We start from the raw sequence: 22,358 nt of genomic DNA, 5'->3' as shown, positions 1-22,358 counted from the left end.
GCTGCGGCTTCCAAACGACACATCGCCCAGCATAAATCACTGAGCCGATACACTGACCATCGAGATGCCGTGCGCTTCACAACGCCACACATACACACAGCAAGCAAGAAATCATCTACTGCTGAAGTCTCTCGGGAACGATATTGAACCTTCCCACCCCCACCCCTGCAATAGCGCGGCAGCCGTTAGCGTTCGATGTGAAACTCTCGAACAATAATTTATGATCCACGCTTGGGATCTGTTCTGTTGTTCACGCTGTTTCTGCAGTCCCATCCCGGAGGCTGATCAGCTTGACGGCGAACGGTTGGCTCGTTTACCAGCGTGCCTGTTGTCACCCCGTTTGGTCGGTATGGGGAGTTGTCAAACGCGGTTGCTGCTGCTGTTGCTGCTGCTCGTTTGCCAATTCGGCCGTTGGTGAAACATACGCTTCCCACCGCGCTGGAGATATCATCGAAAAGATACAATTTTATTATGGTTGTTTGTTTGTTTTTTCGCGATCGTTGCCCTCGAGGCACACACACACACACAGGGCAGCTTGCGCTGTGGAAACCTGTGTCCCAGCGAATGGGCTGTGATAATGGGCGCTCCGTCGAAAGGTCACCAAAAAACGCGAGAAGTCGTGTAGGGCGGCGAGCTTCCGCTTTGCCAGGTTGTTCACACGCGTCCAAATCGTACTGTGGATAGGAGCATAGGACACACACACGGTAACGACCGATCGAACGGTTGCTTTCGGTAGTTTGGTGGATGGGAGAGTCGGTGAGGGAAGAAAAGCACGATCCATGCTGATCGGTTCATTGCACGCGCGCGCGCCTTTGGCCAATACACAATGGCTAATTTATGAGGCTGGTGAAAAGCGAAATCTAACCCTTCCGAATCCCATCCCCCCTTGAGGAAGATCTAATAACTTTCGGAAACACACACTCACACACACACACGGCAGGTATTGTTCAGGGTCTTTCTGTCGTGTCATGCTTCTGCCTCTGCATCTGTTTGCATGCGAACGAAGCGCGATCGCGAGATGAAACGGACTTTCCCTTTGGCGTAGCAAGAATGCTGCGGCAAAAGCAACAGGCTAGCAAACGCCGCATTGTGTCCAAAACAATAAATTATCGGCCGGGTTCGAGAATTTAAACGCCACCAGGACCATCGCCGAACCGGCCGGAGAGGGCGACTTAAGTGATGAGTGATGTCCATTCTTTGCGCCGAACGCGCTCGAACAAATTGGCAGAGTCGGTCAAGCGAAAGCGAAGCGATCCTCTTCCTTCTTGGGCCGAGCCGTTATGGCTCGAGGCAAAAGATGAAGGAAAAAAAGGAAGCGCAGGGAAGTGCACATAAAAAGCAAAACACAGCAAGCGGGAAACCCCGTCCATTTTAATGCCGAAACTGTGTCACGTGGAAATCATCACGATTCGGTGGAATCTGGCGAGTAAAATCTTGCATCGCTGATGGCAGGCTTTTCGTCCCATGTTGCCCACGATGAAGTGTTGAAGCGCTCCGCTAATGACCGTACCAAACACTGGTGATCGGGAGAAGCCACTCGAGACCCTTCATTAGAGAAAGAGTCAAGGTTGCTTTCACCGGCCGGGCCTAGCGACTCGGGTCGGTATCGATGGATTGTTTTCTCACCGTCCTAATGGTTCATAAACGGGCATTGAACGGGTGTATGTGTTTGGCCACTGTAGCATCAAAAAGCCGGGGACAGGCTTAATTGTTCCGAGAGCATTACCAAGACTTACGATTCGGTTAAGATCATCGGATTATCGACCGTGCGCCAAGAGGTAAGCACCCGTTTTCGTTCGGCCGTTAGCTAACTACTATATTCAAAGTGTGTGCGCTAGTTGGCTGGAACCGCGCGGAAAGCAGCGTAAGGTTAACCGGGGTCTCGGCACAACGGGTTATGGGAACGGGTCAATTGCCGGGTGGTCGATATCGGGGCTCAGTAAATCCCGGCATCAATTGTTAATTTGATCACAGTTAATTGCTTTTCGATTAGCCATTTTCTTCCGCTGCGAAGAAGCTGGGACCTGTGCAGGCAGCATATTACTAGTGTCCAACGACAGCATCGGCAGCAGCATCTGCAGCAGCAAATAGCTGTCCGGGACCATATCTTTAACCTTTCCTGACATCATTTATCCACATTACGGGAGGTTAAGAGCGCATTGGAAGGCTTCGAACCAGATCGGAATCAAGGTTCCTGTTCTGTTTGCGTTGTAGTCTCCGCGCAGTGTGCGGGGAAAGGGGAACGATTGGAACGATCGACAAACGGTTTGAAGATCAACAAAACGTGATCGATAGAGACCTCCCAGCGCAACCAGAACACGACACTCTAACGGGAACGGGTACCATCCGCGGGCACGATGATGGCCGTTACGCTTCTGGTTCACAGGGCCGGCCTGAACAATGTTTCCCCCTGGCCGGGAAAGAAAGTGATCTATCTCATACAATTGCTTTCCCGCCCTACCCTGCCACTGCTTCGACCATTTCAAGAAATCAATCAATCGATCATATTGTTGTTGCTCGCGATCGGATCCAAAAGATACGCGATCGATCGTTCGTTCGGCATTGCGAGCGCCGTTAGGTGGAGTGTATTCTCTTTATTTAGTGCGGAATGCGCAAGACAAATCCACCTGTGCAGCAGCAACACATCAAAGGGGTTTGTAAAGCAAGACACATGTTGTCCACAGTGGGAAGATGCATCCTCACTGCATCCCCTGCTAGACAACAACGGTGACTTGGCGTGTGTAGTAGTGCTCCTTTCGGGGAGGCGAGCAAAACGATAAACTTACCTGGTAATTTGTCAGAGTTTGACGAGAACAGCACACACAGGCCGGTTTCGTAGTTGACGGACGCGCACGAATCATTGTTCTGACAGGCCTCGAGACAGTCGGTCAGCATCAGCGTGCCGGGCATCGAGTCGAGCAGCTTGTTCGGTGCCGAGAAGACGTACCTGTGGATGTATGCAAAAAAGAGAGACACCCATCGAATCAATGATCTTTTCTAACCCTGTCAATCGCTTGGCTGCCGCTGTGTTGTTGCTTTTTTTTAATACAATGTTTGTCCTTTCTCTCTTGTATCTCTTTGTTTAGGTAAGTACACACGCAGAGCGCACAACACAGCGGGGACGGCACAACACTTACCCGGTAACCAGCTCGAACGCAATAAAGTCCGGATCGCACTCCTCGTCCGAGTACTCGTCGATCATCTGGCTGCTGTTTTCTGAGCTTCCGCTTCCGCTAGCGTTGGCGGACGATTCCGTCTCGGCGGAAGTGCCCGCACTGGTGGCGGCGGCGGCCGGTGTGATCGCGGCCGGTGCCTCGACGCGCTCGTACGCCGGCTCGGACCCGGACGCGGTGGCCAGATTGTCCTCGAGCGGTGCGTCGGCCGGCTTGGAGATGGGCAGATCGAGCCGGGATCGCCTCTTCGCCGCGTCTATGCTCGGCGAGGAGGACGCTAACAGCAGGCACGTCAGCAGCAGGGAGCGCAACGATCTCGGCCACATCTTGACGGATGAGTGTTTTGTTGTTTGTTTGCTGGTTGAGCTGCAAGAGACAGAAAATGGAAAGGGGAATATTGAATGAAAACGGTTCGTATGGCATTGCATTGAAGATGTATTGATCGATGTGATAGTGCAGTATCCGGGCGTCATTACGTCACTGTCGGTCTTAATTTGTCAGGTTCTCTTGATGGGAGATCTCAGCCCAAGCGAGCGCCAAGGGAAGGAGACAATCGACACAGGAGATGCGCCAGCGAAATATGATATCTCCTGGGAACATGTCGTCGTCGCTAATGTCGTCGACATCTTGGGACATCTTGGGACGAAGCTCCAATAGCATCAGCAGCAGAGCATCAACGGTGTGGATGTTAGAATAGCGGGCCCTTTTTCTTCAACAGTCCACACACAAATTCAATACATGTTTCCTATATGGTACTCTGGCTATCTGGACTTCGAAGCATGACAGCTGAAAGAGTGGACTTGTGCTACGTGGCATTCAAAGCTTTATTTGCTGTTTAACGCGCGCGCTTCGTCGAATTACTGGCGAGACGCTATCGCGCAGGGGATGGCAAAGAATTTATGTTAAATTCGATTCAAGCCGATATAAAACACATGCTCTCATGCTTGGCTCGCAGTCGGAGTGCCTGAAGCTGTCAGCAGCAGCAGCAGCAGCAGGAGAAGGCGGAGGAAAAGGCATCCGGGTGAGGACGAAAAGTCCACCGTTGCAAAACAAACTTCTCGCGGCTGTGCCTCCCTTTTTAAGACACGCTCGTCTCGCTTTGCAAACCCGCGGTCAAGCACTTGTATTTGGTGTGTTCCATGTCCCCGGCTGGCTCGTTATGCCAACTTGTTGTCCCTTCTATCCTCCGAGCCGTGCACTGTTTGCCGCCCGTGTTCGGCTTGCCAGCCGGGCAAAATGTTGTTATTTTCCAATTTATCTCTTTTTGCCGGACCGAGCCGGAAAAGTGCACTCTCCTCTCCCGCGGAGCCGCCCCGAATGCATGCGCGGCACATGGTACGTGTTTTTCATCGCGATGGTACCGCGCGCTGTCCAGCGCTTCCAGCGCGCTCGTCGGCATCCGCACCGAAGTCCGCGGAAGTGAGCGCACTAGTGCAACAAGTTCATGTCGATTGCGGGCGCGCGCGCGCGCTGTTGCGCGGTAGGTCCGACCATTCAAAAATCTATAACCAATAGTATAAATATGAATTCAAATCAGATATGCCAGCATCGAGCACCGTGCACGGGCGAGCCCCTAGCAAGCACGAAGGGAATGTTTGTGCGCGCGCTTCATGTTGTTTTTCCCATTCCCTTTTTATTTCTGCCCCTTTTTTCCTGTTTGCTGTTAAGATACCATTATGCTTGGTGTATTTTGGAGCAAAACACACATCGATGCACAAACTTCTCGAGCGATCGTCCAAATGAGATCTTCCTCCTTTTTCGTCCGGACATTCCAGGCCGGCGGAGTGGGCACAGACGGCGCGTTGTCATACACTTCCCCGACAAGGAAGGTGGTCGAACGTGAGGAAAATTCCACGTCCGCGTCTGTGGTGTGCAGCGCGAGTGCCACAGGGGAATTGAGTTACTGCCCAGGACGCTCGTTCCGTTGGTTTCCGTTCCCGTTCCTTCGGTCACTGCTCCGCGTGAGGGCAGTCCATAAAAGATGGCAAACATGGCCGTAGGAAAAACACATCCCTGGCTGTGCGTGTGTGGAGTTTTTCCCCTTTTTCTTCCGCTTGCGTTTTGGCCACAATTATTCAATCTCGGGCCAGGGGTGGGCAGCACGGCAGTTTGCGATTTGTTCTGTTCTGTGCGCCCCTTTTTTGGCGAAACCGTGCGGAATGTTTTCGAGATGCGGTTTGACGATGACAGCGCACAGCGAACCGCTTTTGATGGCTTGTTTGCCCCTGCCCGTTTGGTGTTTTTAATTAGCGATCAGCGCCGTTCCGTTGATTTATTAGGCTGATTGGCGTTGCCACATTCAGATTTTCAAAGCTCGGCACCACGGGGTGAGGCTGCAGGCCAATCACAGGTACACCGTGCTTGTATTGCCGACAGTGTTGCCGCTAATTGATTGCTCAATTTTTGCCCTCATGCCAACATTCCGGGCGGACAGTTGACCATTGGTTTTGAGCGGTCTTTGGTTCGGTTGTGTCTTTTTTTATTCTACCGTACACAGCGTGTTGCAGTGTACAGTTAGCTCCACCGTTCCTGTTGCAGAGCCATGGTCCAAAAACGGCCCAGCTAACGACCATCTAATGGACACATCTCGTGTATGTGCGCATGCTCGCACAGGGGTTGGTGGCCAGCGCTGCCTGCAATGCATTAGGGGGCGGAAAGCAAATAGCCTTAGGACGTACGGACAGAACGCGTTACATTGCGGAAGTGTATACGCTGCGCAATGTAATTGACGTAATTTCCACCAGCCTTGGTGCTTCGTGCAAAAAAGTAAACATAAAACATAAACATTGGGAGTAAAAGAAAAGGGAAAACCTTACTTTGAACCAACTAGAAGTTGGCAAAACATGCGGCGGATTGATGGGGCTGGTTTGGGGATTGTGCAGAGATTGGGGGGAAAAAAGGGAACAGAGCGTGTACTACACCGCATTCTAAAGGCCTTTACATTTCCCGCCAGCACGTTTACAGTTCCCTGCACCTAATGTTATCGCGTTTGCGCGCGCGCGCCCAGTTGAAGGAAGAAATAAAACCGCCTCAACCGAACCGACCGAAAGCACGCTTAGGCTGGGTGCGCGATTATGAATGCAAATAATAATTTCACCCGCTTCGGGCGAAAGGAATAAGATTAGCGGCGATTGGCGTCGACTGCTTGAAGATATTCCGCCTCCGAAATGGGGTAAAAAACCGGGGACCCTGACCCTGGGTAAGGACTTTACTGTTGCGGTGCTTTTTCTGCGGTCTCTGTATAGCTACGAGGGGCTGTTGGTTGTTTTTTTGCCAGGTTTTTTTTTTGCACGGAAGGAATGTGTTTTGTGTCGAGCTCGTGCCTGAACTTTACGCCTTGCAGGCACCTGCGACCCAGATCGCACACGTTTGCTGCAATATCCGGTACACTGTTGTCGTATCCTGCTGTGCCATCGGTATTGTCACTAACGTTGCCGTGTGGCAACATTGTTGCAGAGAAAAAGGTCCGCCACAGACCCGGTGCCGCAACGGAAGCCAACGAGCTCAAGGTGTGGGTCACACAAAAATGAAACGAAACAGTTTGTGCTAAGTGGTTTACAGCCCCGAAACGATACTGTTTAGTGTTTAGAGAAATCACGAAATGATAATGTGGAGTAAAGCTGAGCTCCGGTACCTTCGAGCGACAGGGTGAGCAGGGGTATTTAGGTAGTGTAACAAAACAGCAAGGGGGATTTTTTTTCCATCGGCCACGATATTCGTGATAGAATGAACATTTTCTCTCCGTCGATTTGTGATCCGTGCCGGGTAGAAGCGCTCTGTCTTCGTTTGGCAGCACTGTTTGACTAATCGGTTTGACCTAACTTGAGCAGGGGTTATTTTATTTGCGCTTCTTGTGCCAGAGATTTGCACGAAGCACTCGAGGATATTTGAACTTTGATGAGATTTATAACACAGCGACATTCCTGATTCAATTTCCAATTGGTATGCTTTGGGAAAGTTGCAAAGCACCAGAAACCAGGAAATCCAATCAGAATCTCTTGTGCCGCTGTACAAAACTATTATTCTCATAGCATTCGTTCGCCGTAAACTTGTATGCTTTCGAGCCAATCCCCCCCAAATCCTTTCAGGCGGGGGCACTAGCGTAACTTGATTATGACGAGTGCTGTCAAAGCGCGAGCAGAACTACCGATTATGAAGCGTAATTTATAACCCTTAGGGATTCAACCGTGCTCGACGGTGGACCAATTTACAACTGTACCGTGCAAACGTGTTCCACCGTACCAGTGCTTCATGATTTATGATCCAGATATATGTGGTGCGGATCTGGGGCGGGGGTCTTCGTTCTAAGCACGGCAGTTAATGCTTTAATGCTTGACGGCGGACGGGTCACAGGCAAACGGGATGTGTGCGCTTCTGTGTTACTGCTTAATTACTAGCCGCACTGCGTAAAGTGTTTGTCCTTTGATCCTGTGCGGGGTTTTGCGCGCAGCCAAATGTTCTTGTTGCACCACACACATCATTAGCATAACGGCGCTCGTCTCTGTTTTAACGATCGCGCGCAAGTTGGCAAGCGAAAGTTCATTATTCTGGTGGCCCGTCTGGTGACAGTGCGCGGGCAAATATGGAGCGGTAAGGGGGGAAAGCACAAGAACAACAAATGCGTGAAGCTCTCTTTCGCTTGAGATATAAAGAACTTCCTGTCCGGAGGGGACAGGAGCTCAGGGCAGGTACGGAGCGGTCGTGCAAAAAAGAAGTAACTTAAATCAGCGGTCAAGCAAGGAATGAACCTATTAGCGGGCACCACTGCCACTACCACCATCACCACATTCCGGTGGTGCGCTTCTGGACTTTTGCTTTTCGTTTCTTGTGGTGTGTCGCTTTGCTTTGATGGCGTAGAATTCGTGCGCGCACCATAGTGATAGTGCTGATGAGGTTGATGGCTTTCGCTTGCTGGCTTCACCGTGACGCCGGCCGGTACACCAATGTCAAGGCTAATGACCTGCTGGTGCTGCTGCTGCTGTGACGCTCAGACGCTCAGCCAAACATACGTCAACCGATCGGGAGTGCTGCTGTGGGCTATGTTTGCATTGCTTTGGCACGGCGGGAGGTAGGGGTGTTATTTTTGAGTAGTTATTATTTTTAGTTTTATTAGCTTCCCTCTCCCCGCATTACCTTGCGATCGCGCGATGCTTCTTTCTGGTGCAAAAATGACCAACGAGTCGCAAATGGAGGTGCTTAGAGCGTTGGATATGGCATTCGCCTTTGGGGTAACAAGTAACCGGGTCGGTACAATAACAAGATCATTCTTGCACAGACATACGCCGGGATTATTTGGCGTCTTTGTTAGATGGGTTTAGTGTGGCAACCGAGAAGAACACACAAAAAAGGCATCGAAAGAATAACATCCCGCTGCTGCTTGTGGAAATCATAACAAACTGGTTTATTGAACTCGACCTTCCGTTCTTTATCTCCCACCTCCACCTGCTTGCTTGCGTGTCAAATGCCCGCGTTGCGTTGGAAGGTCGAGCCGTTTGGCAGGAACGATATTTAATGAGTTATTATATAATCGTTAGATCGAGAGCTGTTATGTGTAACGCCACCAGCCGTTACACCGCACCTTGGATGGCTCATAGGTGAAGTGGTTCGAGCGAACGCCATAAACGAAACATTGCGAAATAGAGGTAAACAGCTAATGAGATAGCATCGTGCTCGAGTTAACAATACCGTAGCTTCACCGTGGCTTGGGTAGATCCGTTTCGGACTGCTGGCCGCCAAGTAGCAATGATGATACCAAGTGTCGATCAGAGAGGTGAGAGCGAGGTGTGTAGGCCAACAGTGTTCGCACACTTGAGAAATTGAAGATCTACTCTGAGGCTTTGGGAAGTAATAAAAGAACTTCTTTTTCCCTTTCCGAGTCAAGTGCGCTTGACTGTGAAAGCGAACCTTTGTGAGGAATAAGAATCCTCAGCAACGTTTTCACACACGCTACGATAGATTAGGGGGTATAGGTATCGGGCAGATAGTCTCATAAGCATAAGTGGGAACAGAATAATGCCTCTTCTGCGTTTGAAGATGTTGCGAATTCTAAAGCACCACCAGCCCGGACGGATCGAACTGCCGCGGCTCTCAGTAGAAAACGATCCCATGCTATCGAGCCTGTGTTGATGGATGATGAACACATTTGATAACAAAATAATAGCAAATCGACCTTGACGATTGAGGGGTTTGAGGGTACGATTGGGCGTGTGTGGTTAAAGGGAGAATAGAATTTGACCTCCCACTGTTTGAAAATAAAAGTGAAGAGCTGCTATTGTCCCGGTGGCATGAGAGGGTTTTGTCTGTGGGGGCCTGTGTGAACTTTTTTCGCCAAGTTCGTTGCACTCTCGCTCTCTTCTAGTGTTTGTGTTTGCAAACGTGTCCATTATTTTGGCATGTTGCCAAAAGTTTGCGTCATCCTCTGTGGTAAGCAGAATACTTCCTTGGGCGCTCTAGCCACCTGGGAAGGGCCGATCGATCTACTGATGACCCCGATTGGCGCCGAAGAAGGAAACAAAGCGTACCGCTTGGCGGTTCCGCTGCTTTTATGATAACCTTTTTAAAACACACACACACTCACATGCGCGCTCCACCCAGGAACTTGTAACATGCGCCAAACAGAACCGCTCTCGGCCGTGTTCTCGCATGTGTGCAGGATGGGGTGGGGTGCGCTGTAGGGCGAAAAATATGTAACCCTTCACGTCCCGTTAGCCGGGATGCTGTCCATCCCAATCCCCCTGTTCGCTTCTTCCCCACATGGGCGATAACTTTGTTGCGGGCGGGAATCGGCAGCCCGATTGGCCATCCACGATAAGCACTAATTCCCGTTGGTGGTGGCGGGCACGCGCACGCTTGGATTCCCTCAACCCGTTCGACACCCCCCACTCCCCCTCCTAAACCTGCTTATTGAAACATTCTCGATAGTAATCACGGCATGTGTAACGTATCCTTTGCCAGTGCGCTAATGGCACCAGGGGGTGGCTGGCGAGTGTCGGCGCTTCCGCCCGGGTCTTGTGTCTTCAGCGTGTGTGTGTTTTGCTATGCATTAATGCTTGCTCATGAGCAGCACCCTCATCCTCCCGCAGCACCCATTTGGCGGTGGCATTTTCTTCAACATCTGGCGTGCTGCGGTACAACAACAGTGAGCCTTCCCGCATGCTCGGACACGGGCCAGAACAACGGAGTGCGGCCCTAAAGGGTGCTAATGAATGCCATGTTCTAATTATTCTTCTCCCTGCGCTGCGCGCTGGTATGCTGATTACGTCCGGGAAGGTACGAAGCGATACGTGTAGGCCGCTGTTGGCTGCTGCTCCTGGAGTATCCCACCGACCCAGGTGTCGACGGATTATTTGATAGTAATTTCACAGCAATGAGCGTTACAACAGATTCGAGCGAATGGCGTCAGTGCAACAAATTTGCAATGGTTTCAGTGCGTATGTGTGTTTGACGCATTCTGTTGTGACGTCACACACGGGAGTAATCGCTTTTACTCGGTTGTCTTATCCTGCTGTTTGCGAGTTTGCGTGCGAAGCACGGGGATTTAGATAGAAACTGTTTGGAGAGTAACCTGCGCAAGGTATTAACGACCTGCGCGAGAAGTCATCAGGAAAATACGGAAGCAGGAGTAGGAATGTGTGCACAATCGAAGGCGATAGGATGAATAATTAAACGACATCTTCAATTGCGGATCTTCGTGATATTCAGCTTCCCTCGAACAGGTCTCGCACTCGGCAGAGATCAGGAAAGTATGCTACCACCAACAAGCGACGAACTCGTGGCGTGGAGGGCAGAGAAAACCTGCTGGCCTGTCGGTCGGTGTCACAGTGCCGTCGAAGCAGTAGCAAAAAGCAGAATATGTAGGTAAGATTTTGAACGCCAAGATAAGTTCAACCTACTCCCAAGTCTCGGGGGATGCGAAACGGAAAGACGCGGAAACCGTTTAGCGCAGATGGCATGTTCTTCGCATTTCTGTCGCCCGTTTCACTCTCTGCGCCAATCGATTCGATGGCATTTGAAGCCAGGGGTTGGAACCTACTGCCATCCCGGTCGAACTATCACCACCTTCTCATCCCGCAAACGGAACCGATTTTGGAGTTGGAGATTTTCACTAACCGATAGCCATTTGAATAAGGTTTTGCTGCGGCGAAGGGATGCTGCATGTTGTTATTCGCTCTGCTGATTGTGAATGATATGGGAAGAGGAGAGGACATCTCCCGTTTATCCCCCTCCCTCTAAATGGTTAGCTATGGCCTAGCAACCCAGTGCGGAACGGCGCACAAGTAGTGCGACCAGCGACTTAGCGATGAATGAGACTACACCATGGGAATTAGAACACGGTAGCCTTGTGTGTGTGTATATGTTTGTTGTGGGTGATGAGCGGCTGATGCGATCAAGCTGGCGTACTGGAAGCAAACCAGCAGGGGACTGCAAATACTTTCATTAAATTTTGCCCAGCTCCCGCCGCTCCCGGACCTGGAATTTGCCGATCCAGAAGCGAAAAGAAAGTATCGGCGCAAGCTTCTCACACCTAATGCCACGTTTTGCCAGAATGGGTTGTTAGTTAGTGGAAATCCGTTCCGACAGAGTAATTTATTTTCCCACATCCTCCTCTCCCTAACCCCGGTTGTGGTAGTTGTTGTTTGTTCTTTCTCCGGGTGAGGAAAGATGGCAAGCACACTTCAAGTGACGTGCGTGTAAATGCAGCCAAGATAACGCCGGTGAACCTTTCCCTTTTCATGCGGTCCGGGTGAGAGCGAGGTTTAGGCGAGGTGGAAAATTCCCGGCCTGCCCGTAAGGAGTACCTTGCCTGAGATGCCATCAATGCGGCGCGTGGTCGTGTGGTGGACCACAGACAATGTGCTAAAGATTCGATCAATAGGCCCCGGCACACATCTTCAAAGACGTTGCTGCTGCGTGGCTGCAGCGTTCGTGATTGACCATCGTAAAGTCCCGCGCTAGCCGCAAAAGTAGGTTTCGGTGTGGCAAAATGATTGATAAGAGCCATGCACAACTGGCTGCATTGTTCAGGCTTCATGGGTTATGAACAATGTGTCCAAGTTTACAATAAGAACAAGCGTGTACGCGCTGCGCTAAACGGAACGCTTGAAACAAATAGTGCTTTACTTTGTATTGACATACATACACTGCACCACGGAGCCGTTGTTTGCCTCAATCATTTATAACATCCATCATTAGGCCACGGGGACGGAGCGCTGCTAGGCGGTGGTGCTGTTTGCTGTTGCTGGCCCGCTTCAGACTAAATGCAAAAAAAAAATGCTTCCCTGTGTCGGTCAGCAGTACTTCCAAGACACTGACCGCGCGCAGATTGGCTTTGAATGAGCGGTAACGAGATGTCGTTTGCTTAAAGACACGTTTGATGGTTTTGTGTCGGGACAGTTAGCGAGCGGCGAGTGTGCTATTTCTGCTGTTCAATTGTTGTGTGCGGCATACTGCTGCTATTCTTGCGGGACAGACGCATTTTCGCATACACAAACCTGTGCTCTGAGAGGTTCTGGCTGGTGACGAGCGGGACTATGCCTCCGGGCCTGAACTAATTTATCACCAAATTGCGCACACTAAATGGGTTGTTGTAACTGTTAGAACGGGGTGCCACCTAATGGGCTTGCTAAAAGTGGGTTAAGTACGGCTGGTACGGAACCCGTTAAAATTGTGATCTGTCATCGGCCCGTTTGCCGCATCGACCGCCGGGGTTTGGGTCGTGAGAAGCAGCGACACGAAACTGCCGAAAATCGTACTTCCTTTCGTTTCGGTTCGTTGTGCGTAGAATAGTTGAACCCGTTTGTACCGCCGCAGGAACGATGGTGTACGGGTAAGTACGTGCCGTCAGTTCGGGCGGCAGCAGCCTTTGAAGTGGCCAGCGCAACGTTACTGTACCACCGATGTGTGTGTGTGTGTTGCGATTGTTAAAGAAGATGTTTGGGAGTTAATTAGCCATTTCGGGGCGACGAAGCCATTGGGGTTGAGTGTGACTGTGTGACCGGCTTTTGGTAGAACGTTCTTGGGAGAACCGTTCTGGCGAGTGTTTAGGTGCTCTCTCTCGTTTTCCCGCAGCCAGGAAGACGAAACTAAGGGCTAAACAGGCAAAGTAACGAATCGAATCAAAAGCCTTCACGCTAGGAAAGATTCACGCTCGTAGATCAAGTGCCAAACTGCGCTCGTGGACACTCTCTGTTTTTTTTGCCCGCCCCCTCCCCACAAACGGTGTGTATTTAATCACATTTTCCGGCATCGCTAGATCGCGGTTCGTGAGTGCGAGGGATTCAATTTCCCAAACAACCCGTACAGAAACACACACACAGCACCTTTCGATGATGATTTCCCGTACGGTCGTGTCCTGGCATACGAGTGGTGTGCTGAGGCAGCAGTAAGCCATTTGCTCGTTTGGCCACGATGGGACGTCCTCATCAAGACGACGTGGAGATGCAAATTCCTGCAAAGCCCTGGAATTGGCGGACAACAACAACAACAACAACAAAAAAGCACTAGTCGTGAGCTTTCCCGCTCGTCTCGCAGCGTAATGAACGCCGCTGCCGCCTGGATACAGGCGTTGTGTGACGGTCAACACTTGATAAGGCGCTGTGAGGCGACCGCCCGACCCCAACAGGGGCCGTTCGTTCGATGGCCGATGGTGCAGCAGTAAACAGAGCATCGAGCGTACCTTTAATTAAGACCCTTTGACTTGAGATGTAGGCGACCCCGTGGAAAGAAATTCATCACGTTTCCGTTGCGCAGAGGTTCGACGGTGGCGCAGGGAAGTTCCTGACCCTTTCCGTAGCCCAAGTGCCACATTCAAATGCTTCTCACATGCTTCCCAGAGGTGATTGGGGGAGCCCGGGAGGACAGTGGGCAGGCAATGGGAGCGAAGGTGACGATGTGTTTGGCGTGCCGCGGCAATTTTCGCCCGACACACACACACCGGGCGCAGGGCAAACATTTGGTGGAATTTATTGTTGCTGTCGTGCTTCGGGGTTGAAAATCGGTGGCGAAGGATCTTTTAATTTCGGTGCATGGCTGGAAATGAACGTGGGGAATCTCAAGGGAGGGCAAACGGTACCTAACACACGGAGGACTGGTTGGCGTTTTCTGCGAAATCGGGAAAAAGGGCAGCGTTTGCCAGATGCAGCACCATCACTGATAAGTGAGCACAACAACCTGAGCTGACCGGGGGGGTGGGTTATGCGATTTCGATGGCTGATTGGCGGGCTAATGCACAGATTCCGAAGAAACATTACCAGCAGCCGGCACAAACAGTGCAGCATAGAAGGAATAGAAATTCCGGCGAAAACGCATTACGGCCAAGCATGTGGCATCTCGTCCACGCGGCGTATAATTATATTTATTCATACTACGGCACGCCGGTCCTAGCCGGCCAGTAGCAAATGGGGGTCAGCGTTGTGTCTTTAGCGAGATAATTTGAATAGTTTTCATCGCCTATTTCCTCCCTTGCGAACGATCGATCGTGCAAAATGGTTGTGTGTGCAATTTACCGGCCGTACCGGGGCGGAAAACGGCCATTAGAATATTTCAATAATCGAATCATTCCAATCTCGCGCAGCAATCATCCTGCTATTGCAGCCCCTCGGTGTAACGGGCCCGGTTTGCAATCTGATGCGGATGCGTCGGTGCTACCAGCGTGCGCTATTAAATCGCCACGACACACGGATCGTGTGCCGGTAGAATAAACGCATCCGTTCTTTCAGATCAAGATGGAGGATGCATATAGGTGTTAGTTCAATCTGTTGCTGCATCGACACCAGTGACCGATAAAGATGATGTCCGTTGCAGCGTTACTGCGAATTAGCACCAGCTCCAGCAACCACAGCCTGGTGGGGGAAGGAGCTTTAAATGGGTTGGAGATATTTTTCCATTATAATTTCAAATTACATTTACGGTACAGCTGCCACCGGATTGCAATCGACCACGATCGCCGCGTAACCTGAACCGCTTCTCTCCGCTCCCTGTCAGCCAAGCACAACAAAGTTCCTCTCTGTCATCGTCGTCGTCGTCGTCGTGGACGTTCTCGCTATCTTGCGGTCAGTAGGTTGTTCTGGTTGGAATTCTGGTCTTTATGCTACTTCACGCGATGGAGAAAAGGGTTGAAACAACGAACCTTCTTTTCACTCGTTGTTTTTTTTTGTGTGATTCGTTTGCCAAAGGTGTGAACCCTCCGGGTTTGGCCCAGAAACGAAATCTTTCCCATGACCGCCGTCGTGAAAATGATTATGCAGATCAAATTGACAGCAACCGAAAAACGTGGCATCCGTAATGAAGAAATTGCTGCGACCTCGGGACCACACTTACCCAGATACCCATAGGGGAGTTTGTGAGTGTGTGTGTGTGAAAGGGACTTTGAGAGAGCACGATCGTGCATGAGTCGCATCGGGCTTGGGCGGTGTGTGCAGTATTGGGCAGCTCTCTTAGGCAGGAATGTGTGGCACCAACACACCAAGCCAAGATCCAAATTTGGTGATAGAAGTTTTCGTTTCGGGTTTCTCCAAAACCCCCTTCATTGTGTGCTCTCCCTCTCTCTCTCTCATTCACTTCTAAATTCCGTCAAAGCCCCCATACCCATCAAGGAATGAATTATTCATAAATTGCACCTACCGCGGGGCTTCGATTTTCATCCCTTTGTTGGATTGCGCGCCCGAGCAGATGTGCATGAATACGAGAAAAAAAAGCACAGGGGAAATGCATCGTGCGCCCGCTGCTGCTGCTTCACCTCATTAGAATGTTCGGTTTTGCTCTCCTTCCCTGTGCTGATCTGGCGGCGGTGGCGGTGGGTGAACAAATTATGAAACTTAGCACCTTAACCTTTGAGTGTGGTGTGTTCCCCAGTGCTGTGTTACAATTACGATCGGCGTGAAGGCGGTGCGGATTTGGGCCCAAGAAGAATGTGAACTACGGCGCAAATAACTGTAGTTTTGGGTGGTATTCGATGCCCTTTTGCTTCGGACCATACAAGCGGCGGAGATGATTGGTCGTGTTGTGCTGTAAAAGTTCTTCCCTCCCTCCCGGGCCCCCTTTCCATCCAGTAGGGCTTTAGGGCTTCCCAAATGCGGGAAAAAAGCAGCGTGAAACATTGCACTCAAGATGGATGTGTTACGGTGTTCTGGAGCACCAAACAACGCTTCCCTTCAAAGGGTCTCATTGCGCTGCGCATCATTTCGTTCTTGTTCGTCTCATTAAAAAAGGCAGATCGGGCAGAGTATGTGTCTGTATGTGTGAGAGAGAGCTTACAATTACGTGCGGTTCTGATTCTGATTTGCCGCCTTGCGGCCGAGGGCGTGTAGTGTTGGGAATAAAAAAGGGCAAGCTGCCCCCCTGACCACGGCTAATTTCGGAATCGAGCAACCGAAAAATATTATTAAGCCCAGGCTCGGTCGGAATCCCTGTTTGGCTTTGGGCACCATCGCCCGTCAGCACCTTTTCGGGTGACTCCGGCTGGGCAGTGCCCTCCCTTTGCAGCCAAGAATGTACTGCGGCATCGGGGGTTCGATCGGGTGAGATGAAGCGTAACGAACCGGTGTGGCAATGATCCATCCGTTGCGGCCACCACGTTACACACCACCGAACACGCGGTGAAGGTAGCTGGGCAGGCATCGGATACATTCCGCGTGCCAAGTCGTGTTACACACCACTGCAGTGCAAGAATCTGTTCTTTACGGGGTAAATGCACGTTCTGTTTACGCCCTCTCGCCCTTCTCGCTTTCTCTGTGGCGTTGTTTTGGCTGTGAAATTGGTCCAAAATTTCTGAACCATCCACAATTCTTTTTTTGGGTTCACTTGCCGCCTTGGAAGGTGCTGAGCGTTAATGAGCGTCCTCGTGCTCTCGTAAGGTCGATATGCTGCCTTTTTTTCAGCTTCTTGATTTTTGCTGAATGTTACTGGTCGGATCGATGAACTCCGGCGTGGCGGTGGTATGCGAGGTCGAGCAGATCGAAACATCGGGATTACCGGAGAAAGGTGAGAAATTACCACCTCCAATGAACGTAATAAAATGTGCGTAAAAAATTGTGTGCGGCTTTTATGCTGCCAATCCGAAAACAAGGGCATCGCTTCCTGTCGAATGTTTCGTTTCGTCTTTCGGCCCCAAAATGAAATGTCTTTGTTTTTTGCGTACGGGACAATGTCTTTCCCATCCGGGAAATGGGATTGTCGATGCATTGGTTTTGCAGCAGCAGCAGCAGCAGAGCTCGATCAAGCCGATTGGGTGTCATTTGTTTGCTGCACACTTAACACTTTGGCACAGGAAATGGCTTCAGTCAGCGAAAGATACGCGTACCGAAGAAACTGGATCGCGTTCTCAGAGTGTTCCGAACACGAAAAGCGATTCATTATTATCGTTCTTCCGGTGCAGGCAGAAGCTTCCGCCAGTGCGGCAGCACCCTTCATTTAAAGTCGTTCGAGTTGCGGGAACAACTTAATCTCTGGATTGGAAGTTTTTTTCGTTGCAATAATCGAGAAATGAAGGCTTTTCCTTTCTATATCTTAGCTTGTGAAGATGAAAATTGCTTTTTTTTCTATATAAAAAAAAAACATTCCAAAGCTCTTTTCTTAATCATCGGTTTCCCTTTTTATCGCGCAGCATCGCGGTGCGCGGATGCTGACAATTACCGCCGACAAAACTTCTCATTAAATGTGGCGTAATTGAATTGTGAGCGTCCCAAAGGGATCGCAACCAATAATGGTCCACCTTGCGACCAGCACTGTCAGCACGATTTTCCTGCCACAGGGACAGGGCCCACCGGAAGTCACAACTGGACGCGGAGGTGCGATTGTTCATCAAACCTACTGTGCGCTGTGCGTTCTTTGCTAGAGCTTTGATCGTGCTCCTGGGATCAATTTTCCCTACTTCTGGTCCGTTATGTTGGCTGCGGTACAACAATTGCAAGCAGTACAAATATCCGTTCTGTCAACATAAGTCCCGCGTTATCGTCGTTGTGTGTGTGTGTGTAAATGGTTGTCATCCGTTCTCTCCGTGTTGCGCAAATTATAGCTTCAGTGTTGTAAGCGTTTCGTTTTCATTACAAATAAATGAAATGAAAACTCGCTGCGTCAGCGATGGAAAGTGAAGATAATGTTTCGCCATTGCCAGATCGCTTCCGAGAGAGGGCAGTGAACCCCCTCGGCGAAGGTTTGCGGTTTCATTTTTATTTCAATGCTGTTGCAATAATTGCAATTGCTTACCTGTTGTAAAAACTCGATCAAATCTGTAAGAGAAAGTGAAGAAAAAGGAAAGATTTGATTAGTTTTTGTTTGTCTGCTGTTTGTCTTTTTGTAATGAATTAATTGATGATTTGATGCGCTCTAATTGATCTTAAAAAAATGCATTTGTTACGTGTTTTGTTTAGATACTCTGATTGGATTTTTTGTATGGAGTACAATTCGAATCCTGAACGGATTAGCCAATTGTTTTTGTAGCTTACTAATAAGTTGCAATGAATATAATTTGAAGTTAGATTTACCGAAATAACTAAAGGCAAACATTTAAAATCGGTAGCTTGTATCTGCGCAAGCACTTGGTATTGAATAATGAAGGTTGATGGAGATGCATTTAGAGTCTATAAAAAAACGGTTCCCCTTTTGTAATTAATTTCGTAAGTGCGTAAACGTTCCCGAATTACTGATCGAGCTGCTTTTGACACAGTGTTCCCGTGTGTGGTGGATTCGCGTGTAATGCAGAACGTTTTCCACCGTAGCCTTGTTTCAATTTCATTGACCTCACCCGTGTGCCCAATGTTTGGCTTGGTGCTCATTTTGCCAAAAATCTCATTTTGCGTACAGGCAACAGTCTAACGAAACGAATCGAATTTCCAACCCGTCCGTTTGAGGGCACTTGCCGCTTTATCCCAAACCCAAACGCTCCAAAATATTCTGTTTAAGTGCACTTTTTCGCTCTCTTTCTATCTGTGTTTTGCCGTGGGTTCTTAATTGCCAATCCGGCCATTATTTTGGCGCACTCCACGGGCACGCAGGGAAGGTCGGTTCGGTCGGTAGAATGAACTCTCAAACGAATATGTGGTTGAGTCCGACAGGGATGGAAAAAAACACCTCCAACAGACAAGTGGAGGCTGGTTTTACGTATGCAAGTCGGTCAACTGGTTCAACAGCAGCAACTGGCTAACATGCAATTAACGAAACGATTCGGTGTAAATGAGAGCGGATCGGAAAAGGCGAACCCCGATGCAAACGTGTGCTGCCTACCCTACACCCGGGGTCAACCCATCATCTACACACCCGGCATCGTGCTCTTTTGCCGCATGCTCTCTTCATACACTTTGACTCAATCTCAGCGCCATTTTCTATTTCCATCGTTTGCTCTGCCCGATCATAGGGCTGAGACCACTCAAACGAAGCTGCCCGAGGGGGTGAACCGACCGTCAGTGACAGAGAACATAAATAAAGGATTAATTAAAATGTTCCAAGCCTCGTTGCGCGCGCGCCCCTTGTCGCTAAGGTGATACGCAGCCTCCGTCGCGTATTACGCGAACGCAGCGCCGACATTTGTCTAGGATGCCGTTGCGCGGAACGGGAGCGATTTGACTTATGTTCCCGCAGCCTCAATCGGTTCTGCCCGTTGTAGCTTCTGTTCTGCGCTATTATTAGCTGGATGCTATCATACATATAATGCTCCATGCGTGGAGGTTCTTGCGTGTTCCTTCCGGAGCACAAACCTATCAGCTTACGGATCATCCGCTGCCAGATCCGATCAGATCGCCTTTCCAATTCGAAAAGGAAGGTTCAGATTACTATGCACACGCGTTCGGAGTCCGTTCCATAAGAGGGCGCCCAGGTAACGCAGAGTTTTGTAACAAATGATAGGGGCGGAAGAACTACACCCGCTCTGCAAAGAAACGATGCGAGCAGAATTTACGAGCTCCTGATTCTAGATCAGCCGCATTCACAAACACACACGCGTGTGGTGGAGTGACGATGTATCATAATAAATCTGTCATGTAAACGTAGTATTACCACTGGAAAGACGAGGGTTGTGCGCTAGCAGGAAGTAAGTGCTTCTTGCCATAGAATCTTGCTTGCCGCCCAACCGTTCCCTTTTGCTCGCTGTCCAGTTTGATTATGATGTCTCTTTTAAACGATGCAGCCGTTGCATCGATGTGTTTTGATTAATTTAGTTGGTAATTTAATTAGTCAATCTTGCCAGGAGGGGTTCCCGTTGGCTTCCGCTTGGACAGTTGCAATAAAATATTGCAACCCTTTTGGTACGTGGTATGAATTATGTGTGTTGCTCGGGAAGTGGAAAACTCGTTTGTTAACACACAGCAATATAGAAAAAACCCTCCGGTGGTACGACTTTTCTTTCCTTATGCCTCCGAGAAGATGCTGCACCGATGCATCGATGCGGATTGTTTATTGATCGTCTTTTTGTTGCTTACTGATGATTGGAGAGGCTTTTTCTTGCCTACTGCCAAGCACGCGAGAAATCGGTCCGGGCTGTGGACACCCACTGTGGCCGAAGACTTTCTCCTTCCGCTACGATTCTGGCGGACGCTGCGAGCGCCATAACTTTCATTGCGGTTTTATCTGTTGCGGACAGTGAAAATAATGTGCAAATGGGTGGCTGGGGTTTGATAGTATTTTTTTTGTTGGTTTTCCTATTGCTTACAGGTAAACGGGTGGTCAATTGTTGTGTGCATGTGCTGCAAATTCCTGCAACCAAACCGCAATCCGGGGGATGTGCAAAGGGAAACAACTGTTGAAACAGTTCATAGAAGCTGCGATATCAGCTGGCATCGTTGTCATCATTATCGTGTGCGCGAGGGCAGGTCATAGCGTCAGTAGCGGCCCTTATGGTAATCGGGCACATCGAGCGGGCTACCGCTTTCCCATTGATGAAAATGTCACCCGGTCAGAGGGAGAGCTGCCTCACTGAGTGTTTCAACCACCGGCACGATTATGCTAAAATTTTAAACACATTCAACTGTGTGTGTGTGTGTGTCTTCCGATTCAGATCCCGACCCGCGCCTAAAACGGTGCCCCGGTGCAATTGTGATTGCGAGGAAATGGTAAGGAAGCATTGAAGATCGAAATGTGCATCCTCCTGCTGGGGGAGTCTTTTTCGATTGTAACACACAGATGGCACGTAAATGAAGCAAACGTTGCTACGCTGCCAACCGTTTGCCCTTTTCTCCTAAATGCCAATGTGTGTGTGTGTGCAGCTTCCTGACTTGGATGCTGGATACACCATCCGCGCGACTTGTTTATGATAGTCGCATGGTTCGCAGGCTCTCCCCCATGAGAGTGTGCATTCCCTGCTGCGAAATGCTGATAGCACAACAATGTCTTCGCAAGCGATGGATTGCGAAGAGATAGGGGAGGCAGTAAGCGGGCGAACAGCTTTTCGTGCTTCTGGACGGGACGGGGTGTACGCTTAAGAAACAATGTTTCATGCACGGAACTAGACCATTCCTATTCGCGCACTGTTTCTGAAGCAATTAACAACTGCGATGCTGCATTCCTATGGCGCGGAAACGTTCACATGTGAAGTATTCCCCGGCCTTTAATATCCGTATCGTGAAGCCGTGTAAATGGATGCAGAAGAATTGGCATAGCAAACGGCAAACAAGCAACATTGCATTTGTCATATCTGCCAACCGAAACCCGGGGTGTAAGACAGCATCTCAATGAAGATTAGTATGTTGCGGCTGTGTTTTTGCTGCTGCTGCTGCTGCTCTCGGAATTGCCGTTACCAGCGTTTGCGGAAGTGCGGAAGGAGGAAGAATTTTAATTGCACCTTAGACTGGGGATCTCCTCATCCTGCTAACCGGGCGGGCGATACGAAGATACACGCGGCGCCCCGGTGTAGCAAACCAAACCGAACTGTTTTGATGAGAAACAAGCTTGGTGATGGCATTCATCACAGAGGCAAAAAACCCTCCCAGGCAACATTGTATGCTGTGGGGGGGAATAGTGTGGGATTCCAGTTCCCCCCCCCCCCCCAAAGCACATATCTGGCCTGTTGTCTCGTTGTGTTCGTTTGTCCATTTCGACAGCAAAATGGGCAGGGTTGTTTTGATCGGGCTATCGAAAGGCATAATTACCGGTGGGTTCGATCATGTCCAGCGCGCGGGTTTTGTTGCTCGGTGAGCGAAAGAAAGCGTTCGAAAGATTCGTTTCTTTCCGATGCGCTGTGTTGTATCAGCAAGAAGT

General features: G+C 49.9%; 2 protein-coding genes across 4 annotated transcripts in view; one reads left to right on the top strand and one right to left on the bottom strand.

The window, feature by feature from the left end:
• The window catches only part of LOC120903778 (autophagy-related protein 16-1), a 249,551-nt gene that overhangs the window by 31,206 nt on the left and 195,987 nt on the right, over window positions 1-22,358 (top strand). The window lies entirely within an intron of this gene.
• The window catches only part of LOC120903762, a 91,676-nt gene that overhangs the window by 29,444 nt on the left and 39,874 nt on the right, over window positions 1-22,358 (bottom strand). For both annotated transcript variants that reach the window (XM_040313379.1, XM_040313371.1), the window contains 3 exons: window positions 18,378-18,400; window positions 3,138-3,539; window positions 2,787-2,947 (listed from right to left, as the gene is read on the bottom strand). In XM_040313379.1, coding sequence (XP_040169313.1) covers window positions 2,787-2,947; window positions 3,138-3,499 — 523 coding nt within the window. In that variant the 5' untranslated portion in view covers window positions 3,500-3,539; window positions 18,378-18,400. The remainder of the gene's footprint in view (window positions 1-2,786; window positions 2,948-3,137; window positions 3,540-18,377; window positions 18,401-22,358) is intronic.

The sequence above is a fragment of the Anopheles arabiensis genome, chromosome 2 (assembly GCF_016920715.1).
Source record: "Anopheles arabiensis isolate DONGOLA chromosome 2, AaraD3, whole genome shotgun sequence".
Classification (NCBI taxonomy): domain Eukaryota; kingdom Metazoa; phylum Arthropoda; class Insecta; order Diptera; family Culicidae; genus Anopheles; species Anopheles arabiensis.
This window is presented reverse-complemented; position numbering and strand designations above follow the sequence as displayed.